General features: G+C 41.7%; 1 protein-coding gene across 2 annotated transcripts in view; it reads left to right on the top strand.

The window, feature by feature from the left end:
• LOC139755458 (cyclin-dependent kinase 9-like) overlaps nt 1-23,757 on the top strand; it is a 259,415-nt gene that overhangs the window by 44,594 nt on the left and 191,064 nt on the right. For both annotated transcript variants that reach the window (XM_071673778.1, XM_071673777.1), the window contains exon 2: nt 9,857-9,938. In XM_071673778.1, coding sequence (XP_071529879.1) covers nt 9,857-9,938 — 82 coding nt within the window. The remainder of the gene's footprint in view (nt 1-9,856; nt 9,939-23,757) is intronic.

The raw sequence follows: 23,757 nt of genomic DNA, 5'->3' as shown, positions 1-23,757 counted from the left end.
AGAGATGCTCTGTGGAAGGTATTGTGAATATATGGTGTGGGAGGCAAGTTGTTAGAAGCAGTGAAAAGTTTTTATCGAGGATGTAAGGCTTGTGTACAAGTAGGAAGAGAGGAAAGTGGTTGGTTCTCAGTGAATGTCAGTTTGTGGCAGGGGTGCGTGATATCTCCATGGTTGTTTAATTTGTTTATGGATGGGTTGTTAGGGAGGTGAATGCAAGAGTTTTGAAAGAGAGGCAAGTATGTAGTGTGTTGTGGATAAGAGAGCTTGGGAAGTGAGTCAGTTGTTGTTCGCTGATGATACAGTGCTGGTGGCTGATTCGGGTGAGAAACTGCAGAAGGTGGTAACTTAGTTTGGTAAAGTGTGTGAAAGAAGAAAGCTGAGAGTAAATGTGAATAAGAGCAAGGTTATTAGGTACAGTAGGGTTGAGGGTCAAGTCAATTAGGAGGTAAGTTTGAATGGAGAGAGACTGGAGGAAGTGAAGTGTTTTAGATATCTGGGAGTGGATTTGGTAGCGAATGGAACCATGGAAGGTGAAGTGAGTCATAGGGTGGGGGTGGGGGGTGAAAGTTCTGGGAGCGTTCAAAAATGTGTGGAAGGCGAGAACATTATCTCGGAAAGCAAATATGGGTATGTTTGAAGGAATAGTGGTTCGGACAATGTTATATGGTTGCGAGGTGTGGGCTATAGATAGAGTTTTGAGGAGGAGGGTGGATGTGTTGGAAATGAGATGTTTGAGGACAATATGTGGTGTGAGGTGGTTTGACCGAGTAAGTAATGAAAGGGTAAGAGAGATGTGTGGTAATAAAAAGAGTGTGGTTGAGAGAGCAGAAGAGGGTGTTTTGAAATGGTTTGGTCACAGAGAGAATGAGTGAGGAAAGATTGACAAAGAGGATATATGTGTCAGAGGTGGAGGGAACGAGGAGAAGTGGGAGACCAAATTGGAGGTGGAAGGATGAGGTGAAAAAGATTTTGTGATTAGGGCCTGAACATACAGGAGGGTGAAAGGCATGCAAGGAATAGAGTGAATTGGGACGATGTGGTATATTGGGGTCAATGTGCTGTCAGTGGAGTGAACCAAGGCATGTGAAGCATCTGGGGTAAACCATGGAAAGTTTTGTGGGGCCTGGATGTAGAAAGGGAGCTGTGGTTTTGGTGCGTTATACATGACAGCTAGAGACTGAGTGTGAACGAATGTGGCCTTTGTTGTCTTTTTGTAGTGCTACCTCGCACACATGCGGGGGGGAGTGGGTTGTCATTTCATGTGTGGCGGGGTGGCGATGGGAATGAATAAGGGCAGACAGTATTAATTATGTTGATGTGTATATATATGTGTATATATATGTGTGTATATATGTATATGTATATGTCTGTGTGTGAAACTGCAGAAGCTGGTGACGGAGTTTGGTAAAGTGTGTGGAAGAAGAAAGTTAAGAGTAAATGTGAATAAGAGCAAGGTTATTAGGTACAGTAGGGTTGAGGGTCAAGTCAATTGGGAGGTGAGTTTGAATGGAGAAAAACTGGAGGAAGTGAAGTGTTTTAGATATCTGGGAGTGGATCTGTCAGCGGATGGAACCATGGAAGCGGAAGTGGATCATAGGTTGGGGGAGGGGGCGAAAATTTTGGGAGCCTTGAAAAATGTGTGGAAGTCGAGAACATTATCCTGGAGGAGGATGGATGTGCTGGAAATGAGATGTTTGAGGACAATGTGTGGTGTGAGGTGGTTTGATCGAGTAAGTAACGTAAGGGTAAGAGAGATGTGTGGAAATAAAAAGAGCGTGGTTGAGAGAGCAGAAGAGGGTGTTTTGAAATGGTTTGGGCACATGGAGAGAATGAGTGAGGAAAGATTGACCAAGAGGATATATGTGTCGGAGGTGGAGGGAACGAGGAGAAGAGGGAGACCAAATTGGAGGTGGAAAGATGGAGTGAAAAGGATTTTGTGTGATCGGGGCCTGAACATGCAGGAGGGTGAAAGGAGGGCAAGGAATAGAGTGAATTGGAGCGATGTGGTATACCGGGGTTGACGTGCTGTCAGTGGATTGAATCAAGGCATGTGAAGCGTCTGGGGTAAGCCATGGAAAGCTGTGTAGGTATGTATATTTGCGTGTGTGGACGTATGTATATACATGTGTATGGGGGTGGGTTGGGCCATTTCTTTCGTCTTTTCCTTGCGCTACCTCGCGAACGCGGGAGACAGCGACAAAGTATAATAAATATATAATATATAATATATATATATATATATACGTTGAGATGTATAGGTATGTATATGTGCTTGTGTGGACGTGTATGTATATACATGTGTATGTGGGTGGGTTGGGCCATTCTTTTGTCTGTTTCCTTGCGCTACCTTGCCAACGCGGGAGACCAACAAAGTATGATGACTATAAACAATATTATTTGTTCATGTTTACTTTATTATATTGTGTCGCTGACTTCTGCATTAGCGAGGTAGTGCAAGGGAACAGACAAAAGAATGGCCCAACCCACCCACATACACATGTATATACATACACGTCCAAACGCACATATACATACCTATACATTTCAACGTATACACATACATACATACACAGACATATACATATATACACAAGTACATTATTCATACTTGCTGCCTTTATTCATTCCCATCACTACCCCGCCACACATGAAATGATCACCCTCTCCCCCCTCACGTGTGCAAGGTAGAGCTAGGAAAAAACAACAAAGGCTTTCACCCTCCTGCATGTTTAGGCCCCGATCACAAAATCTTTTTCACTCCATCCTTCCACCTTCAATTTGGTCTCCCACTTGAATGGAGAAAAACTGGAGGAAGTGAAGTGTTTTAGATATCTGGGAGTGGATTTGGTAGCGGATGGAACCATGGAAGCTGAAGTGAGTCATAGGGTCGGGGAAGGGGCAAAAGTTCTGGGAGCGTTGAAAAATGTGTGGAAGGTGAGAACATTATCTCGGAAAGCAAAAATGGGTATGTTTGAAGGAATAGTGGTTCCGTCAAGGTTATATGGTTGTGAGGTGTGGGCTATAGATAGAGTTGTGAGGAGGAGGGTGGATGTGTTGGAAATGAGATGTTTGAGGACAATATGTGGTGTGAGGTGGTTTGACCGAGTAAGTAATGAAACGGTAGAGAGATGTGTGGTAATAAAAAGGGTGTGGTTGAGAGAGCAGAAGAGGGTATTTTGAAAGGAGAGAATGAGAGGAAAGATTGACCAAGAGGATATATGTGTCAGAGGTGGAGGAAAGGAGGAGAATTGGGAGACCAAATTGAAGGTGGAAGGATGGAGTGAAAAAGATTTTGTGATTGGGGCCTGAACATGCAGGAGAGTGAAAGGCGTGCAAGGAATAGAGTGAATTGGAATGATGTGGTATACCGGGGTCAATGTGCTGTCAGTGGAGTGAACCAGGGCATGTGAAGCGTCTGGGGTAAACCATGGAAAGTTTAGTGGTGCCTGGATGTGGAAAGGGAGCTGTGGTTTCGGTGCATTATACATGACAGCTAGAGACTGAGTGTGAATGAATGTAGCCTTTTTTGTCTTTTTCTAGTGCTACCTCACACACATGCGGGGGGAGGGGGTTGTCATTTCATGTGTGGTGGGGTGGCGACTGGAATGAATAAGGGCAGACAGTATGAATTATGTAGATGTGTATATATGTATATGTCTGTGTGTGTATATATATGTATACATTGAGATGTATAGTTATGTATATGTGCGGTTGTGGACGTGTATGTATATACATGTGTATGTGGGTGGGTTGGGCCATTCTTTCATCTGTTTCCTTGCACTACCTCGCTAATGCGGGTGTCAGCGACAAAGTATAATGATAATTTTTTTTTTTTTTTTTGCTGTCTCCCGCGTTTGCGAGGTAGCGCAAGGAAACAGACGAAAGAAATGGCCCAACCCACCCCCATGCACATGTATATACATACGTCCACACACGCGAATATACATACCTACACAGCTTTCCATGGTTTACCCCAGACGCTTCACATGCCTTGATTCAATCCACTGACGGCACGTCAACCCCGGTATACCACATCGCTCCAATTCACTCTATTCCTTGCCCTCCTTTCACCCTCCTGCATGTTCAGGCCCGATCACACAAAATCTTTTTCACTCCATCTTTCCACCTCCAATTTGGTCTCCCTCTTCTCCTCGTTCCCTCCACCTCTGACACATATATCCTCTTGGTCAATCTTTCCTCACTCATTCTTTCCATGTGACCAAACCATTTCAAAACACCCTCTTCTGCTCTCTCAACCACGCTCTTTTTATTTCCACACATCTCTCTTACCCTTACGTTACTTACTCGATCAAACCACCTCACACCACACATTGTCCTCAAACATCTCATTTCCAGCACATCCATCCTCCTGCGCACAACTCTATCCATAGTCCACGCCTCGCAACCATACAACATTGTTGGAACCACTATTCCTTCAAACATACCCATTTTTGCTTTCTGAGATAATGTTCTCGACTTCCACACATTCTTCAAGGCTCCCAGAATTTTCGCCCCCTCCCCCACCCTATGATCCACTTCCGCTTCCATGTTTCCATCCGCTGCCAGATCCACTCCCAGATATCTAAAACACTTCACTTCCTCCAGTTTTTCTCCATTCAAACTCACCTCCCAATTGACTTGACCCTCAACCCTACTGTACCTAATAACCTTGCTCTTATTCACATTTACTCTTAACTTTCTTCTTTCACCCACTTCACCAAACTCAGTCACCAGCTTCTGCAGTTTCTCACATGAATCAGCCACCAGCGCTGTATCATCAGCGAACAACAACTGACTCACTTCCCAAGCTCTCTCATCCCCAACAGACTTCATACTTGCCCCTCTTTCCAAAACTCTTGCATTCACCTCCCTAACAACCCCATCCATAAACAAATTAAACAACCATGGAGACATCACACACCCCTGCCGCAAACCTACATTCACTGAGAACCAATCACTTTTCTCTCTTCCTACACGTACACATGCCTTACATCCTCGATAAAAACTTTTCACTGCTTCTAACAACTTGCCTCCCACACCATATATTCTTAATACCTTCCACAGAGCATCTCTATCAACTCTATCATATGCCTTCTCCAGATCCATAAATGCTACATACAAATCCATTTGCTTTTCTAAGTATTTCTCACATACATTCGTCAAAGCAAACAAAAAATTTATTATCATTACTGTAACAATGTTGTATACTGTAACGATATGGTATACCAGGGCTGATGTGCTGTCAATGGATTGAACCAGGGCATGTGAAGCGTCTGGGGTAAACCATGGAAAGTTCTGTGGGGCCTGGATGTGGAAAGGGAGCTGTGGCTTCGGTGCATTATTACATGACAGCTAGAGACTGAGTGTGAACAGAATGGGGCCTTTGTTGTCTTTTCCTAGCACTACCTCGCACACGTGAGGGGGAGGGGGTTGTTATTACATGTGTGGTGGGGTGGCGATGGGAATGAATAAAGGCAGACAGTATGAATTATGTACACGTGTATATATGTATATGTCTGTGTGTGTATATACATGTATACGTTGAGATGTATAGGTATGTATATTTGCGTGTGTGGGCATGTATGTATATACGTGTGTATGTGGGTGGGTTGGGCCATTCTTTCGTCTGTTTCCTTGCGCTACCTCGCTAACGCGGGAGACAGCGACAAAGCAAAAATGAAATGAAAATAATAAAATACTGTAACAAATGTATTTATGCACTATCGATTTCTATTGTTTACATTTTTTTTTGAAGTATTTCCACTTATTGTCTCAATTTTTTTCTTTTGAATTTATTGGGGGAGATAGTGTTATATACCACAAATGATTATATACAGAATCATTTATTATTGATATTGTAACAGATGTTTTTATTTACTATCAATGTCTGTTGTTTGAATATTCACTCACTGTAGGGAGGCTTGTTTATTTTCATTCTCAGTGGAAAGGGAGAAAATAAACTTGGGAATTTGAAGATGATGCCTTAATCTCTCCAAATAAATAGCCTTCAGAAGCTGACATAGCACAGTGTGGCTGAACAAATCAGTTGTGCACAGAAGGGGTTAGCATTACCTTATTTTGTCCCTCTCCTGAAAGACATCTTAAAATACGAAAGGCCATCCAATCTTGGAAGATTCTGATTTCAGTGAAGTTTTGGAGGCTATTTGGAGTTGCACTTTAGCCATTTCATGATAGAAATATGGCTTGTGATACTATTGTTTCCAGCAAGAATGCCTTTCAGGAACTACTTTCAGTGGGTTTTGGCATGTCTTTGCACCTATTTGGGATAATCTTCATCAGTCCTTCCTTTTTGAGGAGACTGGTTGCTAATCTGCTATATCCTAAGTGAGAGTTGTTGAAAAGTCCCAGACCCTTAGGCTTGGGAAAAAGGGTTAGTGACATACACATACTGTCCAAATGTGAAACCATTATCAGTTTTGATGATGGCATGGATTTGGTTAAGATCTATCCAAATCCTGGAGTTTTGCTAAAAAATGAGACCATTAAGTTTTAGAGAATCCCTATTGTGATTTATTCTTGGAAAACTGCAACTAGAGAGCATCACTACTCGTGTCTCGTTTAGTCTCTTTAAAATTTTGTATATATCATTAGAGACTACCTAGTGGAGTGTCTTGTTTATCCAGGAAGCTCAAAATATTTCATTCTGAATTAACAAATTCAGAATGAGATATTTTGAGCTGGATAAACAAGACATTCCACAAGGTAGTCTCTAATGATATATACCTTCATGTGTCGGCCCAACCTGGCCTGTATAGCGAGAGCCCATGATGTTAGGAAGGTAGCCTCTACTTTGGCCTCTCTGAGAAACCTTACCTTGAAGGAGAATAACAAAAGGTGGTCTTTGGCCTTCTTCAAAAACATTTGTAAGACAATACCTTACACTGAATGTGGAGGATCTGCCTTGTTTGGTGTTGGATATGTTCCCTTTGAAGTATAGTTGACAGATCCTTGTCTAAGTTAATGCTTTTCATTCTAGCTATCTGCTTACAGTTTTCTCAAGCTTTTTCCCTTTGTCATGTCTGTATGCTGTCAAGCTTGCTGGACTTTTTGACCCTGGCGAGAAATGTAAGTTTTGAAGAATGAAATCTTTTTCTTTTGGATGGTCTCCCATCGGCATTTTTTCGTTTTTTTTTCCACATTTTTTTTGAATTTTTTCTTAGCTGATGGTTACCACCATTGGGATGACATCCATCATTTGAGAATCATGTGAAAGCAGGTCAATACTGACCAAGGCAGCGAGTGGGACAATGATGTCATTGTTGATGTGAGGTTGCAAATTGGCCAAGGGGCAGGCTTGAGACTAATCTAGGTGCCAGATGAATTCTTGGCATGTATAGGAGTCTAGGACTTTTGACAGCACCCACTTGGGCTATAGCATATCAGCAACCAGTCTTCTTTAAAGGAAGGATCAATGAAGTTTATCCCAAATAGGTCCATAGACACACCAGAATTCACTAAAAGGCATGCTTGCTGTAGACTATAGTATCTCTAACCTTGTTTCTATTATGAAAAAGACTGTAGAACAACTCCAAACAAACAACTTCCAAAACTTTACTGGAAACAAAATCTTCAAGGAAAGATTGTATGGCCTTTCATGCTTGGTGATGTTGTCTTTCAGGATTTGTTCAGCCTTCTTCTATTGCACAATGAAATGGCAAATCTTATATATGCAAATTACATAACTTTTGTTTCATAACTTGCTTTATTTATATGATTTGGGGCTGAAAAACTTCTTTATTTATATGATTTGGTGCAGAAAAACTGTAAAACACGTTTTAAGGATATTTTAATCATACTTCTTCAAATTACAGAGGTATAAGTTTGTTGAGTGTTCCTGGGAAATTATATGGGAGGGTATTGATTGAGAGGGTGAAAGCATGTACAGAGCATCAGATTGGGGAAGAGCAGTGTGGTTTCAGAAGTGGTAGAGGATGTGTGGATCAGGTGTTTGCTTTGAAAAATGTATGTGAGAAATACTTAGAAAAGCAAATGGATTTGTATGTAGCATTTATGGATCTGGAGAAGGCATACGATAGAGTTGATAGAGATGCTCTGTGGAAGGTATTAAGAATATATGGTATGGGAGTTGAGTTGTTAGAAGCAGTGAAAAGTTTTTATCGAGGATGTAAGGCATGTGTACGTGTAGGAAGAGAGGAAAGTGACTGGTTCTCAGTGAATGCTGGTTTGCAGCAGGGGTGCATGATGTCTCCATGGTTGTTTAATTTGTTTATGGATGGGGTTGTTAGGGAGGTGAATGCAAGAGTTTTGGAAAGAGGGGCAAGTATGAAGTCTGTTGTGGATGAGAGAGCTTGGGAAGTGAGTCAGTTATTGTTCGCTGATGATACAGCGCTGGTGGCTGATTCGTGTCAGAAACTGCAGAAGCTGGTGACTGAGTCTGGTAAAGTGTGTGAAAGAAGAAAGCTGAGAGTAAATGTGAATAAGAGCAAGGTTATTATGTACAGGAGGGTTGAGGGTCAAGTCAATTGAGAGGAGGTAAGTTTGAATGGAGAAAAACTGGAGGAAGTGAAGTGTTTTAGATATCTGGGAGTGGATTAGGCAGCGGATGGAACCATGGAAGCGGAAGTGAATCATAGGGTGGGGGAGGGGGCGAAAGTTCTGGGAGTGTTGAAAAATGTGTGGAAGGCGAGAACGTTATCTTGGAAAGCAAAAATGTGTATGTTTGAAGGAATAGTGGTTCCAACAATGTTATATGGTTGCGAGGCGTGGGCTATAGATAGAGTTGTGCGGAGGAGGGTGGATGTGCTGGAAATGAGATGTTTGAGGACAATATGTGGTGTGAGGTGCTTTGATTGAGTAAGTCATGAAAGGGTGAGAAAGATGTGTGGTAATAAAAAGAGTGTGGTTGAGAGAGCAGAAGAGGGTATTTTGAAATGGTTTGGTCACCTGGAGAGAATGAGTGAGGAAAGATTGACAAAGAGGATATATGTGTCAGAGGTGGAGGGAACGAGAAGTGGGAGACCAAATTGGAGGTGGAAAGATGGAGTGAAAAAGATTTTGTGTGATCGGGGCCTGAACATGCAGGAGGGTGAAAGGTGTGCAAGGAATAGAGTGAATTAGAACGATGTAGTATACCGGGGTCGAAGTGCTGTAAGTGGATTGAACCAGGGCATGTGAAGTGTCTGGGGTAAACCATGGAAAGTTTTGTGGGGCCTGGATGTGGAAAGGGAGCTGTGGTTTGGTGCATTATACATGACAGCTAGAGACTGAGTGTGAATGAATGTGGCCTTTGTTGTCTTTTCCTAGCGCTACCTCACGCACATGAGGGGGGAGGGGGTTTTCATTTTCATGTGCTGTGGGGTCGCGATGGGAATGAATAAAGTCAGACAGTATGAATTATGTACATGTGTATATGTTTATATGTCTCTTTGTGTATATATATATGTATACGTTGAGATGTATAGATATATGCTGTGTGTGGACGTGTATGTATATACATGTATATGGAGGTGGGTTGGGCCATTCTTTTGTCTGTTTCCTTACGCTACCTCGCTAATGCGGGAGACAGTGACAAAGTATAATAGATAAATAGAATAAATACTTCTTCTTGTGTATAGCTGTATAATAATAGTATTAGGAGTTTTTCACAATTTTAGATATAGTCCACTTGGAAAAAAATTTGCTTGATCCTTTGATATAACAAAGTTATGGCATATGGTGCAGTCACTTCATTGCATGATCTGTATCTCACAAAAGCCTCATTCTGATACATGGACACTTATCATTGATAGGGGTATCCTATGAATTCTTTTGATATGTGTTAAAAGTTAACATAAACTGTCCATAATTTTTTACTCTATTAGCTATTGTTTTGCAGTGAAGTCTTCAAAGCCCGTGACAGACGAACAGGAAAAGTTGTGGCACTCAAAAAGATTCTCATGGAAAATGAGAAAGAAGGGGTAAGTCATTTGCTAATGAATTTCATAATTCAGAATGTTTGAACAGCAGCTTCAGTCTTAAAAACTGTCTTCATTGAATTGGGTACAAAGTTGTTATACATGCTGCTATAAGTTGATTTTCAATTATTCCCTGTAAACAGTTGAACCTTAATAATTCTTTGTTTTCAGTTAAGCCTACGTATTGTTAATGAGGATCATTATATGTCCAATGCTTGTGGTACCATACCTCTGTGTTGCATTTATTAAAAAGAAAAAGGCTGATGTTGTGCATTTACTTGTGGATCTTTTTAGGATCTTAGAAAGTTGCATTTGAAGATGGTTCTGAACTGGAAAATGACTCTTTAGGAGTGGTAGGTACTGTCCTTTAGCTTTTTCAGAAACACTTGTATTGCCTTAAAATTTAAGAATGCTTGGGTCTGGGAGAAAGGAGCAGTGTTGGGAGAATAGTCAGTTATAGTTTGCTTATGACATGGCTCTCGTGGCATATTTAAGTGAGAAACTGCAGAAGTTGGTTTCTGAGTTTGGGAGATAGTGTGTGAATGGAGAAAGTTGGGAGTAATTGTGAATAAGGGGAAGGCTTAGTAATGGAGAGAGAGAGAGAGAGAGAGAGAGAGAGAGAGAGAGAGAGAGAGAGAGAGAGAGAGAGAGAGAGAGGTCAGTTCGAATGTGAGTTTGAATGCAGAAAACTTTGAGGAAGTGAAATGTTTTAGATGCCTGTGAGTAGACATGTGGCTATGAAATTGTGAGGGCAAAAATGGGCATGTTTGAAAGTATAGAAGTCCTGTTGATGTTGTATGGATGCGAGTTTTGTACTTTAGATGAGAATGTATGGATGAGGAGAATTTGTTGGAGATTAAAAGTGAGGTAGAAACTAAGTGATGAACAGGATTGATTAAGAAATTATAGGATAAAGGGAGAGGTGTGACATTAAGAAGAATATGTTTAAGAAAGCTGAATAGGATGAGCTGGAATGATTTGAACATGAGTGAGTTTGACAAATAGGGTATATGGAGGGGCAGGGATGAGAGGAAGACGAAGTTGGAGATGGAAGGATGAGTGAAAAAGATTTCAAGTGCTTTGGGCCAGAATATGCAGAGGGGTATAAGACATTCATGGAATAGAGTGAATTGGAACATTGTAGTGTACAAGTGATGATGTGGTTTCAGTGAACTGAACCATGGTATGTAAAGTGTGTAGGACCTATTGTGGATAGGGGCTGTGGTTTCATTGCATTACTGATGACGACAAGTGAGTGGATGTGAGCTGAGCAAATGAGGTCATGTCTTAATCTGTCCCTGTTGCTAATGCAGGAAATGGCAAAGAAGTAAAAAAATGAATATGTTCATTTATATAAAAATGAGGGTGAAAGGAGGGCAAGGAATAGAGTGAATTGGAGCGATGTGGTATACAGGGGTTGACGTGCTGTCAGTGGATTGAATCAAGGCATGTGAAGCGTCTGGGGTAAACCATGGAAAGCTGTGTAGGTATGTATATTTGCGTGTGTGGACGTGTGTATGTACATGTGTATGGGGGGGGGGGTTGGGCCATTTCTTTCGTCTGTTTCCTTGCGCTACCTCGCAAACGCGGGAGACAGCGACAAAGTATAAAAAAAAAAAAAAAAAAAAAAAAAATATAAAAATGAATTTAAAATTATCAACAGCTACATCGTATTTCAGTACAGGATTAAGATGAACTTACTCTGGCAGTGTTAGAGTACACTTGAATTGTATTTTCAGCAGAGTATTGTATTTTTTCATGTTCATCAGGATAAAATTTTGGCTGCTGTTAGCTACTTCTAACCAGGCCTGGTGGGATCCAGCACATGGTGGTGTGAAGATACTCTTAGTGATAAACGAGTGAAATAACCACTTAACCCAGGCATCATTTCCCATGCTCTGTCTGCATTATTCTGTTATACTATGACTCTCATTTGATTGAAGAGCTTCATAAGTTATCTCTAGTGCAATATAAAGTTATGGTAACTTTAACTTGTTTGTTGGTTTATTCCTATAGAAATGGCTTTTAAGTGTAAAGCTAGTAATGCTAAGTCTGTAGATCAAAAAGTGATTGTATTTAATTGCTTTGCACATGATGAAAGTGTTGCATTATTTGGGGTGCATTTTGCTGTTTGTGAGTCATCAGTATGAACTATAAAGAAAAATAAGGCAGTGTTTTGGCAGTTTACTTGGCTAGCTGCTTTGTGGAAGTAGAGAAGCGAAGCGCTTGACATCTGGGATGATGTACTGCAAGACAGTATTATTTCTTTGTTACTTTCCTGTAGTTTTGTAGTTTCTTTTTACTTTTGTGGGATAATTATGTTTCTTTGATATAGAGTGCTGATTTTTTTTTTATCTTGAAAAGAAATTTTCATTTTAGAGCTTAAAGGTAAGTCTCTTGAGGGTCACTCCCTGTAACCCCTTATTTCATGTAAGCCAAATAAGTTTCCAATGATGGTTTTTCTGACCGTGGGATCTTTGAGGAACTTACCCCTCATGGCTGCTAAAGGACCTCTGTAGTGTACATACATATATGAGATAAAGAGGAGATGGAGTGAGCATTTTGAAGGCCTGTTTAATGTGTTCAGTAATATGTTGTCAGATGTAGGGTCTTAGACCTTTTACAGTCAAATGATTTTTCTTGCAATTTAGCTTGAAACTTTTTCCTGTGATAGTGCTTCTCTGTGCTGCTTTAGGCTCTGGAAGAAAAGGTTGTGAATTACTTGCTCCTTTCAGACAAAGAATTTTTTAGTTTTTGGAAGGTGTATGGATTCATATAAACCTAAACACTATCATTTTTTTTGGCCAAGAAGGAAACAGATTAATGTATAAACAGTCCCATTATCATCCATTCATGGAGGCTGTCATCAGGAGTACATTATGCCTTGTCCAGTAATCCTTCAAGTCTTGTAAATACATGTTTATGCAAGGGTCCTAGGCTCATTAAGGAGTATACGAGAAGAGAGGTCATTGTCTATGATAGCAAAGCTAGCTGTGTGTGAAGATGATGTCTTGACAATGTGTGAATGAGAGTTGTGGGCTTTAACTTAAATGCAAAAGAAAGTAAAAAGATGAATATGTTGGAAGTGGTCTGACAATGGACAGCCTTGTATAACTGATTTTTGTTTAATGAACATGAAAGATTTTCATTTAATTAATAAAGCATACTTGTAAATGATTCTTGATAGAAACATAAATTAGAAAAATCCATCTAATGTCAAAGAAAATGAACCAATGAATATATCCGCTGCCATGTACAGTTTGCATAAAGAAAATGAACCAATGAATATATCTGCTGCCATGTACAGTTTGCATAAAGAAAATGAACCAATGAATATATCCTCTGCCATGTACAGTTTGCCATAATTTTTGGCAGTTCAGTATCGGTAGCCCTTTTTGTTAGCTGTCTCATACATTTTTTTATAGAACATTTTAAACCCACCATATCTGAAAAATTGCCCATAAGTGTTAGTATAGATAAAGCATTGAAGTGATGAATATAGAATTTATAATGCAAGTGATACACAAGGTTGAGGCAAGCGAGTGTCAGGCACATATAGGCTGGTCTTCTGGATTAATTTCCTCTGCCACTAAAATGATACTTGAAAATAATGAGAGGATAAAAAGAACCAGCCAGTCTACCATGTCCAAAGTTACAATGAATTTTTTCCACACAATGAATAAGCTGCTGTAGACAATGGTGTAGGTAGGCTGTCTGAGAGTGGCACTGGTGATCACCAATGATGCATGCTCCGACAAACGTGTGAATGTTGATTGAATTTTGTTTCATGTGGTATTTGTATTGACAATGTCATTGTCTTATTTATAGAATACAAAAATAACATCTACAGAGCCATTATTGTTATCGAAGGAAGTCATTCTATAGCACTAACTAGTGTAAGAATTGACACTGACATTGTTAAGAACATATCTCCTTGGGCACCATGTTATAATGACCCCTTTTAATGGATTTTTCACTAAATGGACATTCGTCAAGATCACATCTTCTCCACTATAAGAGTTCTCTCTGGGCATGGTGTGAGATAGATTGACTATGTAATGAATGATGATGTTGAAGGAAAGTATGGTAGTTTGTTCAGTTTGTTTGAGAAGGCTGACCAGTTTGTATGGAAATGGTTTGGGCATGCTGAGGGGATATGTAAATAAGGGTAACTTAGAAGATCTGTGTCAAAATTGGAGAGCAAGGAAGAGGGGATGACTTAGATGGAAGGATGAAGTATTGGGATATGAACTATTTAACGTCTTTAGAGTAGCAGTTAGCATTGTTGGTGATGTTGCATTCATGGGCTGCTCTGGGTTGAGTTTATAGGTTCGAATCCAGGCTGTAACAGTTGACCTACAGTTAACTCCACCGTTTATCCTCCCCTGAGGATTGGTTGATAAGATGGGTACCTTGTTTAGGCTAAGATATATACATTAATGTATTTATGTATCCCAGGGGATAGGGGAGAAAGAATGCTTCCCACGTATTCCCTGCGTGTCGTAGAAGGCGACTAAAAGGAGAGGGAGCGGGGGGCTGGAGATCCTCCCCTCTCGTTTTTTTTTTTTTTTTCCAAAAGAAGGAACAGAGAACGAGGCCAGGTGAGGATACTCCCTCAGAGGCCCAGTCCTCTGTTCTTAACGCTACCTTGCTAACGCGGGAAATGGCGAATAGTTTGAAAGAAAAGTATTTATTATAATACTTGATCGCTGTTTCTTATGTTGGCGAGGTAGTGCCAGGAAACAGAGGAAGACCCATCCACTCATACGCGCACATATGTATATGCACATACATGTACATTTACATATACATTTACATACATGCACATGTCAACATATACATATATACATACTGGAAAGGATCATACATATACATTTTTTTTTTTTTTTTTTTTTTTTTTATACTTTGTCGCTGTCTCCCGCGTTTGCGAGGTAGCGCAAGGAAACAGACGAAAGAAATGGCCCAACCCACCCCCATACACATGTATATACATACGTCCACACACGCAAATATACATACCTACACAGCTTTCCATGGTTTACCCCAGACGCTTCACATGCCTTGATTCAATCCACTGACAGCACGTCTACCCCGGTATACCACATCGCTCCAATTCACTCTATTCCTTGCCCTCCTTTCACCCTCCTGCATGTTCAGGCCCCGATCACACAAAATCTTTTTCACTCCATCTTTCCACCTCCAATTTGGTCTCCCTCTTCTCCTCGTTCCCTCCACCTCAGACACATATATCCTCTTGGTCAATCTTTCCTCACTCATTCTCTCCATGTGCCCAAACCATTTCAAAACACCCTCTTCTGCTCTCTCAACCATGCTCTTTTTATTTCCACACATCTCTCTTACCCTTACGTTACTTACTCGATCAAACCACCTCACACCACACATTGTCCTCAAACATCTCATTTCCAGAACATCCATCCTCCTGCGCACAACTCTATCCATAGCCCACGCCTCGCAACCATACAACATTGTTGGAACCACTATTCCCTCAAACACACCCATTTTTGCTTTCCGAGATAATGTTCTCGACTTCCACACATTCTTCAAGGCTCCCAGAATTTTCGCCCCCTCCCCCACCCTATGATCCACTTCCGCTTCCATGGTTCCATCCGCTGCCAGATCCACTCCCAGATATCTAAAACACTTCACTTCCTCCAGTTTTTCTCCATTCAAACTCACCTCCCAATTGACTTGACCCTCAACCCTACTGTACCTAATAACCTTGCTCTTATTCACATTTACTCTTAACTTTCTTCTTTCACACACTTTACCAAACTCAGTCACCAGCTTCTGCAGTTTCTCACATGAATCAGCCACCAGCGCTGTATCATCAGCGAACAACAACTGACTCACTTCCCAAGCTCTCTCATCCCCAACAGACTTCATACTTGCCCCTATATATATATATATATATATATATATATATATATATATATATATATACATATTATTATAATTATTATTATTATTATTATTGGAGACATAATGGTATGTTTGGGTATGTTTGAAGGAATAGTGGTTTGAACAATGTTGTATGGTTGCGAGGCGTGGACTATGGATAGAGTTGTGCGCAGGAGGATGGATGTGCTGGAAATGAGATGTTTGAGGACAAAGTGTGGTGTGAGGTGGTTTGATCGAGTAAGTAACGTAAGGGTAAGAGAGATGTGTGGAAATAAAAAGAGCGTGGTTGAGAGAGCAGAAGAGGGTGTTTTGAAATGGTTTGGTCACATGGAGAGAATGAGTGAGGAAAGATTGACCAAGAGGATATATGTGTCGGAGGTGGAGGGAACGAGGAGAAGAGGGAGACCAAATTGGAGGTGGAAAGATGGAGTGAAAAAGATTTTGTGTGATCGGGGTCTGAACATGCAGGAGGGAGAAAGGAGGGCAAAGAATAGAGTGAATTGGAGCGATGTGGTATACCGGGGTTGACGTGCTGTCAGTGGATGGAATCAAGGCATGTGTATGGGGGTGGGTTGGGCCATTTCTTTTGTCTGTTTCCTTGCGCTACCTCGCAAACGCGGGAGACAGCGAAAAAAAAAAAAAAAAATTATTATTATTATTATCATTGTTATTATTATTATTATTATTATCAGATTGGGGAAGAGCAGTGTGGTTTCAGAAGTGGTAGAGGATGTGTGGATCAGGTGTTTGCTTTGAAGAATGTATGTGAGAAATACTTAGAAAAGCAAATTGATTTGTATGTAGCATTTATGGATCTGAAGAAGGCATATGATAGAGTTGATAGAGATGCTCTGTGGACGGTATTAAGAATATATGGTGTGGGAGGCAAGTTGTTAGAAGCAGTGAAAAGTTTTTATCGAGGATGTAAGGCATGTGTACGTGTAGGAAGAGAGGAAAGTGATTGGTTCTCAGTGAATGTAGGTTTGCGGCAGGGGTGTGTGATGTCTCCATGGTTGTTTAATTTGTTTATGGATGGGGTTGTTAGGGAGGTGAATGCAAGAGTTTTGGAAAGAGGGGCAAGTATGAAGTCTGTTGTGGATGAGAGAGCTTAGGAAGTGAGTCAGTTGTTGTTCGCTGATGATACAGCGCTGGTGGCTGATTCATGTGAGAAACTGCAGAAGCTGGTGACTGAGTTTGGTAAAGTGGGTGAAAGAAGAAAGTTAAGAGTAAATGTGAATAAGAGCAAGGTTATTAGGTACAGTAGGGTTGAGGGTCAAGTCAATTGGGAGGTAAGTTTGAATGGAGAAAAGCTGGAGGAAGTGAAGTGTTTTAGATATCTGGGAGTGGATCTGGCAGCGGATGGAACCATGGAAGCGAAAGTGAATCATAGGGTGGGGGAGGGGCGAAAATCCTGGGAGCCTTGAAGAATGTGTGGAAGTCGAGAACATTATCTCGGAAAGCAAAAATGGGTATGTTTGAAGGAATAGTGGTTCCAACAATGTTTCATGGTTTCGAGGCGTGGGCTATGGATAGAGTTGTGCGCCGGAGGGTGGATGTGCTGGAAATGAGATGTTTGAGGACAATGTGTGGTGTGAGGTGGTTTGATCGAGTAAGTAATGTAAGGGTAAGAGAGATGTATGGAAATAAAAAGAGCGTGGTTGAGAGAGCAGAAGAAGGTGTTCTGAAATGGTTTGGTCACATGGAGAGAATGAGTGAGGAAAGATTGACCAAGAGGATATATGTGTTGGAGGTGGAGGGAACGAGGAGAAGTGGGAGACCAAATTGGAGGTGGAAAGATGGAGTGAAAAAGATTTTGTGTGATCGGGTCCTGAACATGCAGGAGGGTGAAAGGATAGCAAGGAATAGAGTGAATTGGATCGATGTGGTATACCAGGGTTGACGTGCTGTCAGTGGATTGAATCAGGGCATGTGAAGCGTCTAGGGTAAACCATGGAAAGTTGTGTGGGGCCTGGATGTGGAAAGGGAGCTGTGGTTTCGGGCATTATTGCATGACAGCTAGAGATTGAGTGTGAACGAATGGGGCCTTTGTTGTCTTTTCCTAGTGCTACCTCGCACACATGAGGGGGGAGGGTGATGGTATTCCATGTGTGGCGAGGTGGCGATGGGAATGAATAAAGGAAGACAGTGTGAATTGTGTGCATGGGTATATATGTATGTGTCTGTGTGTGTATATATATGTGTACATTGAGATGTATAGGTATGTATATTTGCGTGTGTGGACATGTATGTATATACATTGTGTATGAGGGTGGGTTGGGCCATTTCTTTTGTCTGTTTCCTTGCGTTACCTCGCAAACGCGGGAGACAGCGACAAAGCAAAATAAATAGAATAAATATTATTATTATTATTATTATTATTATTATTATTATTATTATTATTATTATTATACTTTGTCACTGTCTCCCGCATTAGCGAGGTAGCGCAAGGAAACAGACGAAAGAATGGCCCAACCCACCAACATACACATGTATATACATACATGACCATACACGCACATATACATACCTATACATCTCAACGTATAGATACATATACACACACACACACAGACATATACATATATACATATGTACATAATTCACACTCTCTGCCCTTATTCATCCCCATCGCCACCCTCCCGCACATGAAATGACAACCCCCCTCCTCCCGTATGTGCGCGAGGTAGCGCTAGGAAAAGACAACAAAGGCCACGCTCATTCACAATCACTCTCTAGCTGTCATGTATAATGAACCAAAACCACAGCTCCCTTTCCACATCCAGGCCCCGCAAAACTTTCCATAGTTTACCCCAGACGCTTTACATGCCCTGGTTCAGTCCAATGACAGCACGTCGACCCTGGTATACCACATCGTTCCAATTCACTCTATTCCTTGCATGCCTTTCACCCTCCTGCATGTTCAGGCCCCGATCACTCAAAATCTTTTTCGCTCCATCTTTCCACCTCCAATTTGGTCTCCCACTTCTTCTCATTCCCTCCACCTCTGACACATAAATCCTCTTTGTCAATATTTCCTTACTCATTCTCTCCAGGTGACCAAACCATTTCAAAACACCCTCTTCTGCTCTCTCAACCACTCTTTTTATTACCACACATCTCTTTTACCCTTTCATTACTTACTCGATCAAACCACCTCACACCACATATTTTCCTCAAGCATCTCATTTCCAGCACATCCACCCACCTCCGCATAACTCTATCTATAGCCCACGCCTCGCAACCATATAACATTGTTGGAACCACTATTCCTTCAAACATACCCATATTTGCTTTCCAAGATAACATTCTCGCCTCCCACACATTTTTCAACACTCCCAGAACTTTCGCCCCCTCCCCCACCCTATGATTCACTTCTTCTTCCATGGTTCCATCCACTGCCAAATCCACTCCCAAATATCTAAAACACTTAACTTCCTCCAGTTTTTCTCCATTCAAACTTACCTCCCAAATGATTTGTCTCTCAACCCTACTGTACCTAATAACCTTGCTTTTATTCATATTTACTCTCAGCTTTCTTCCTTCACACGCTTTACCAAACTCAGTCACCAGCTTCTGCACTTTCTCACATGAATCAGCCACTAGTGCTGTATCATCAGCAAACAACAACTGACTCACTTCCTAAGCTCTCTCATCCACAACAGACTTCATACTTGCCTCTCTTTCCAAAACTCTTGCATTCACCTCCCTAACAACCCCATCCATAAACAAATTAAACAACCATGGAGACATCACACACCCCTGTCGCAAACCAACGGTCACTGAGAACCAATCACTTTCCTTTCTTCCTACTCATACACATGCCTTACATCCTTGATAAAAACTTTTCACTGCTTCTAACAACTTGCCTCCCACACCATATATTCTTGATACCTTCCACAGAGCATCTCTATCAACTCTATCATATGCCTTCTCCAGATCCATAAATGCTACATACAAATCCATTTGCTTTTCTAAGTATTTCTCACATACATTCTTCAAAGCAAACACCTGTTCCACACATCCTCTACCACTTTTGATACCACACTGCTCTTCCCCAATCTGATGCTCTGTACATGCCTTTATCCTCTCAATCAATACCCTTCCATGTGATTTCCCAGGAATACTCAATAAACTTATACCTCTGTAATTTGAGCACTCACTGTTATCCCCTTTGCCTTTGTACAATGGCACTATGCAAGCGTACCGCCAGTCCTCAGGCACCTCACCATGAGTCATACATACATTAAATAACCTTACCAACCAGTCAACAATACAGTCACCCCCTTTCTTAATAAATTCTACTGCAATACCATCCAGACCCGCTGCCTTTCCGGCTTTCATCTTTCGCAAAGCTTTTACTACCTCTTCTCTGTTTACCAAATTATTCTCCCTAACCCCTCTCACTTTGCACAACACCTCGACCAAACACCCTATATCTGCCACTCTATCATCATACACATTCAACAAACCTTCAAAATACTCACTCCATCTCCTTCTCACATCACCACTACTTGTTATCACCTCCCCATTAGCCCCCTTTACTGATGTTCCCATTTGTTCCGTTGTCTTACGCACTTTATTTACCTCCTTCCAAAACATCTTTTTATTCTCCCTCTCACCCCAACTCTCATTTGCCCTCTTTTTCACCTCTTGCACCTTTCTCTTGACCTCCTGTCTCTTTCTTTTATACATCTTCCTTTCATTTGTATTATTTCCCTGCAAAAATCATTCAAATGCCTTTCTCTTCTCTTTCACTAATAATCTTACTTCTTCATCCCACCACTCACTACCCTTTCTAATCAACCCACCTCCCATGCTTCTCATGCCACAAGCATCTTTTGCGCAAGCCATCACTGCTTCCCTAAATACATCCCATTCCTCCCCTACTCCCTTTACATCCTTTGTTCTCATCTTTTTCCATTCTGTACTCAGTCTCTCATGGTACTTCCTCACACAAGTCTCCTTTCCAAGCTCACTTACTCTCACCACTCTCCTCACCCCAACATTCTTTCTTCTTTTCTGAAAACCCATACAAATCTTCACCTTCGCCTCCACAAGATAATGATCAGACATCCCTCCAGTTGCACCTCTCAGCACATTAACATCCAAAAGTTTCTCTTTCTCACGCCTATCAATTAACGTGTAATCCAATAACGCTCTCTGGCCATCTTTCCCACTTACATACGTATACTTTTTTATATCTCTCTTTTTAAACCAGGTATTCCCAATCACCAGTCCTTCAGCACATAAATCTACAAGCTCTTCACCATTTCCATTTACAACAGTGAACACCCCATGTACACCATTTATTCCCTCAACTGCCCCATTACTCACCTTTGCATTCAAATCACCCATCACTATAACCCGGTCTCGTGCATCAAAACTACTAACACACTCACTCAGCTGCTTCCAAAACACTTGCCTCTCATGATCTTTCTTCTCATGCCCAGGTGCATATGCACCAATAATCACCCATCTCTCTTCATCCACTTTCAGTTTTACCCATATCAATCTAGAGTTTACTTTCTTACACTCTATCACATACTCCCACCACTCCTGTTTCAGTAGTGCTACTCCTTCCCTTGCTCTTGTCCTCTCACTAACCCCTGACTTTACTCCCAAGACATTCCCAAACCACTCTTCCCCTTTGCCCTTGAACTTCGTTTCACTCACAGCCAAAACATCCAGGTTCCTGTCCTCATACTGCCTATCTCTCCTTTTTTCTCATCTTGGTTACATCCACACACATTTAAACACCCCAATCTGAGCCTTCGAGGAGGATGAGAACTCCCCCCGCGTGACTCCTTTTTCTGTTTCTCCTTTTAGAAAGTTAAAATACAAGAAGGGCAGGGTTTCTAGCCCCCCACTCCTGTCCCCTTTAGTCGCCTTCTACGACACGTGAGGAATGTGTGGGAAATATTCTTTCTCCCCTATCCCCATATAAACATGTTCATACTTGGTCACCTTCATCCATTCCCCGTGCCACCCTTCCTCACAAGAAACAGCATCACCACCCTCTGTGTCAGTGAGGTAGCATCAGGAAACAAAACAAAAAAAGCTCACATCTGCTCAAACTCATTTCTAGTTGTCTTGTGTAATACACTGAAACCACAGCTTCCTATCCACCACATCCAGGCCTCACAGACCTTGGGTTACCCTGGATGCTTCACATTCCTTGATTCAGTGCATTGAGAGCACGTCGACCTCAGTGTACCACACCGTTCCAATTCACTCTATTCTGTGTACATCTTTCACCCTCCTGCATGTTCAGGCTCTGATTGCTCAAAATCTTCCTCACTATATCCTTTCACCTCCAATTTGGTTTCCCACTTCTCCTTGCTCCCTCCACCTCTGACACACATATCCCCTTTAGCAACCCCTTCTCACCCATTTTCTCCACATGTCTGAACCACCCAAACACACCCTCAGCTCTCTTAACCTCACTGTTCTTGCCACCACATATCTCTCCCACTCTTTCATTACCTATTCAATCAAACCACCTCACACCACGCATTGTCCTCAAACACCCTACCTCCAACACATCCATCCTTCGTCGCACAATCCCATCTATTTTAGCCAATGCCTTGCAACCATATGATATTGTTGGAACTTCTAATCCTTCAAACATACCCATTTTTACTCTCTAAGATAACGTACTCTCTCTCCACACATTCCTCACTGCTCCCAGATCCTCCGCCCCCTCCTCCACCCTACGACTCAGTTCCATTGTTCCATTTGCTGCCAAGTCCACTCCCAGTTATCAAAAACACTTCACTTCCTCCAACCCCTCTCCATTCAAACTTACATTGCAACCAACTTGTCCCTCAACCCTGCTGAACCCAGTAACCATGCTCTTATTCACATTTACTCTCAACTTTCTCCTTTCACACTTTTTTCCAAACTCAGTCACCAACTTCTGCTGTTTCTTATGTGAATCAGCCACCAGTGCTGTATCATCAATGAACAACAGTTGACTCGCTTCCCAGCCCTTGTCATCCCCAATAGACTGCATACCTCCCCCAATGGCACTATACATGCATTCTGCCAATCCTCAAGCACTTCACTTCCCTTCTAAACACATTCAACTGCAGTACCATCCATTTCCACTGCCTTTCTGGATTTATCCTCTGCAAAGCCCCCACCACCCCTTCTCTCTCCACCAAACCACTCTCCCTAACTCTCCTACTTTGCATACCACCCAGACCAAAACACCCCACTCCTGCCACTCCATCATCAGACTCATTCAACAACCCTACAAAATACTCCATCTCCTTTTCACTTCATCACTACTGTTTTTACTTCCCATGTATTCCCTGTGTGTCATAGAAGGTGATTAAAAGTAGAGGGAGCAGGAGCTGGATATTCTTCCCTCCCATTTTTAATTTTCCAAAAGAAGAAACAGAGAAGGGGTCCAAGTGAGGGTATTCCCTCTAAGGGTCAGTCGTTTGTCCTTAATGCTTCCTCGCTTATGCAGGAAATGGTGTTTGATGTGACCCCATGGTTGTTTTATTTGATTTTGGATGGAGTGGTTAGAGAGGTAAATGCAAGAGTTTTGGAGAGAGAGGTGAGTATGCAGTCTCTTGTGGCTGAGAGGGCTTGGGAAGTGGGTCAATTGTTTGCTGATGATACAGCTCTGGTGGCTGATTTGCATGAGAAACTGCAGAGGTTGTTGACTGAGTTTGGAAAACTGTGTGAAAGGAGAAAGTTGAGAGTAAAAGTGAATAAGAGTAAGGTTGTTAGGCTCAGTAGGGTTGAGCGACAAGCTAATTGGGATGTAAGTTTGAATGGAGAAAAACTAGAGGAAGTGAAGTGTTTTAGATATCTGGGAGTGGATGTAGCAGCTGATGGACACATGGAAGTGGAAGCGAGTCCCAGGGTTGGGGAGTGGGTGAAGGTTCTGGGA

The sequence above is a fragment of the Panulirus ornatus genome, chromosome 19 (genome assembly GCF_036320965.1).
Source record: "Panulirus ornatus isolate Po-2019 chromosome 19, ASM3632096v1, whole genome shotgun sequence".
Classification (NCBI taxonomy): Eukaryota; Metazoa; Arthropoda; class Malacostraca; order Decapoda; family Palinuridae; genus Panulirus; species Panulirus ornatus.
Note: the sequence above shows the minus strand (reverse complement) of the source record. Positions and strands in the feature narration are given on the sequence as shown.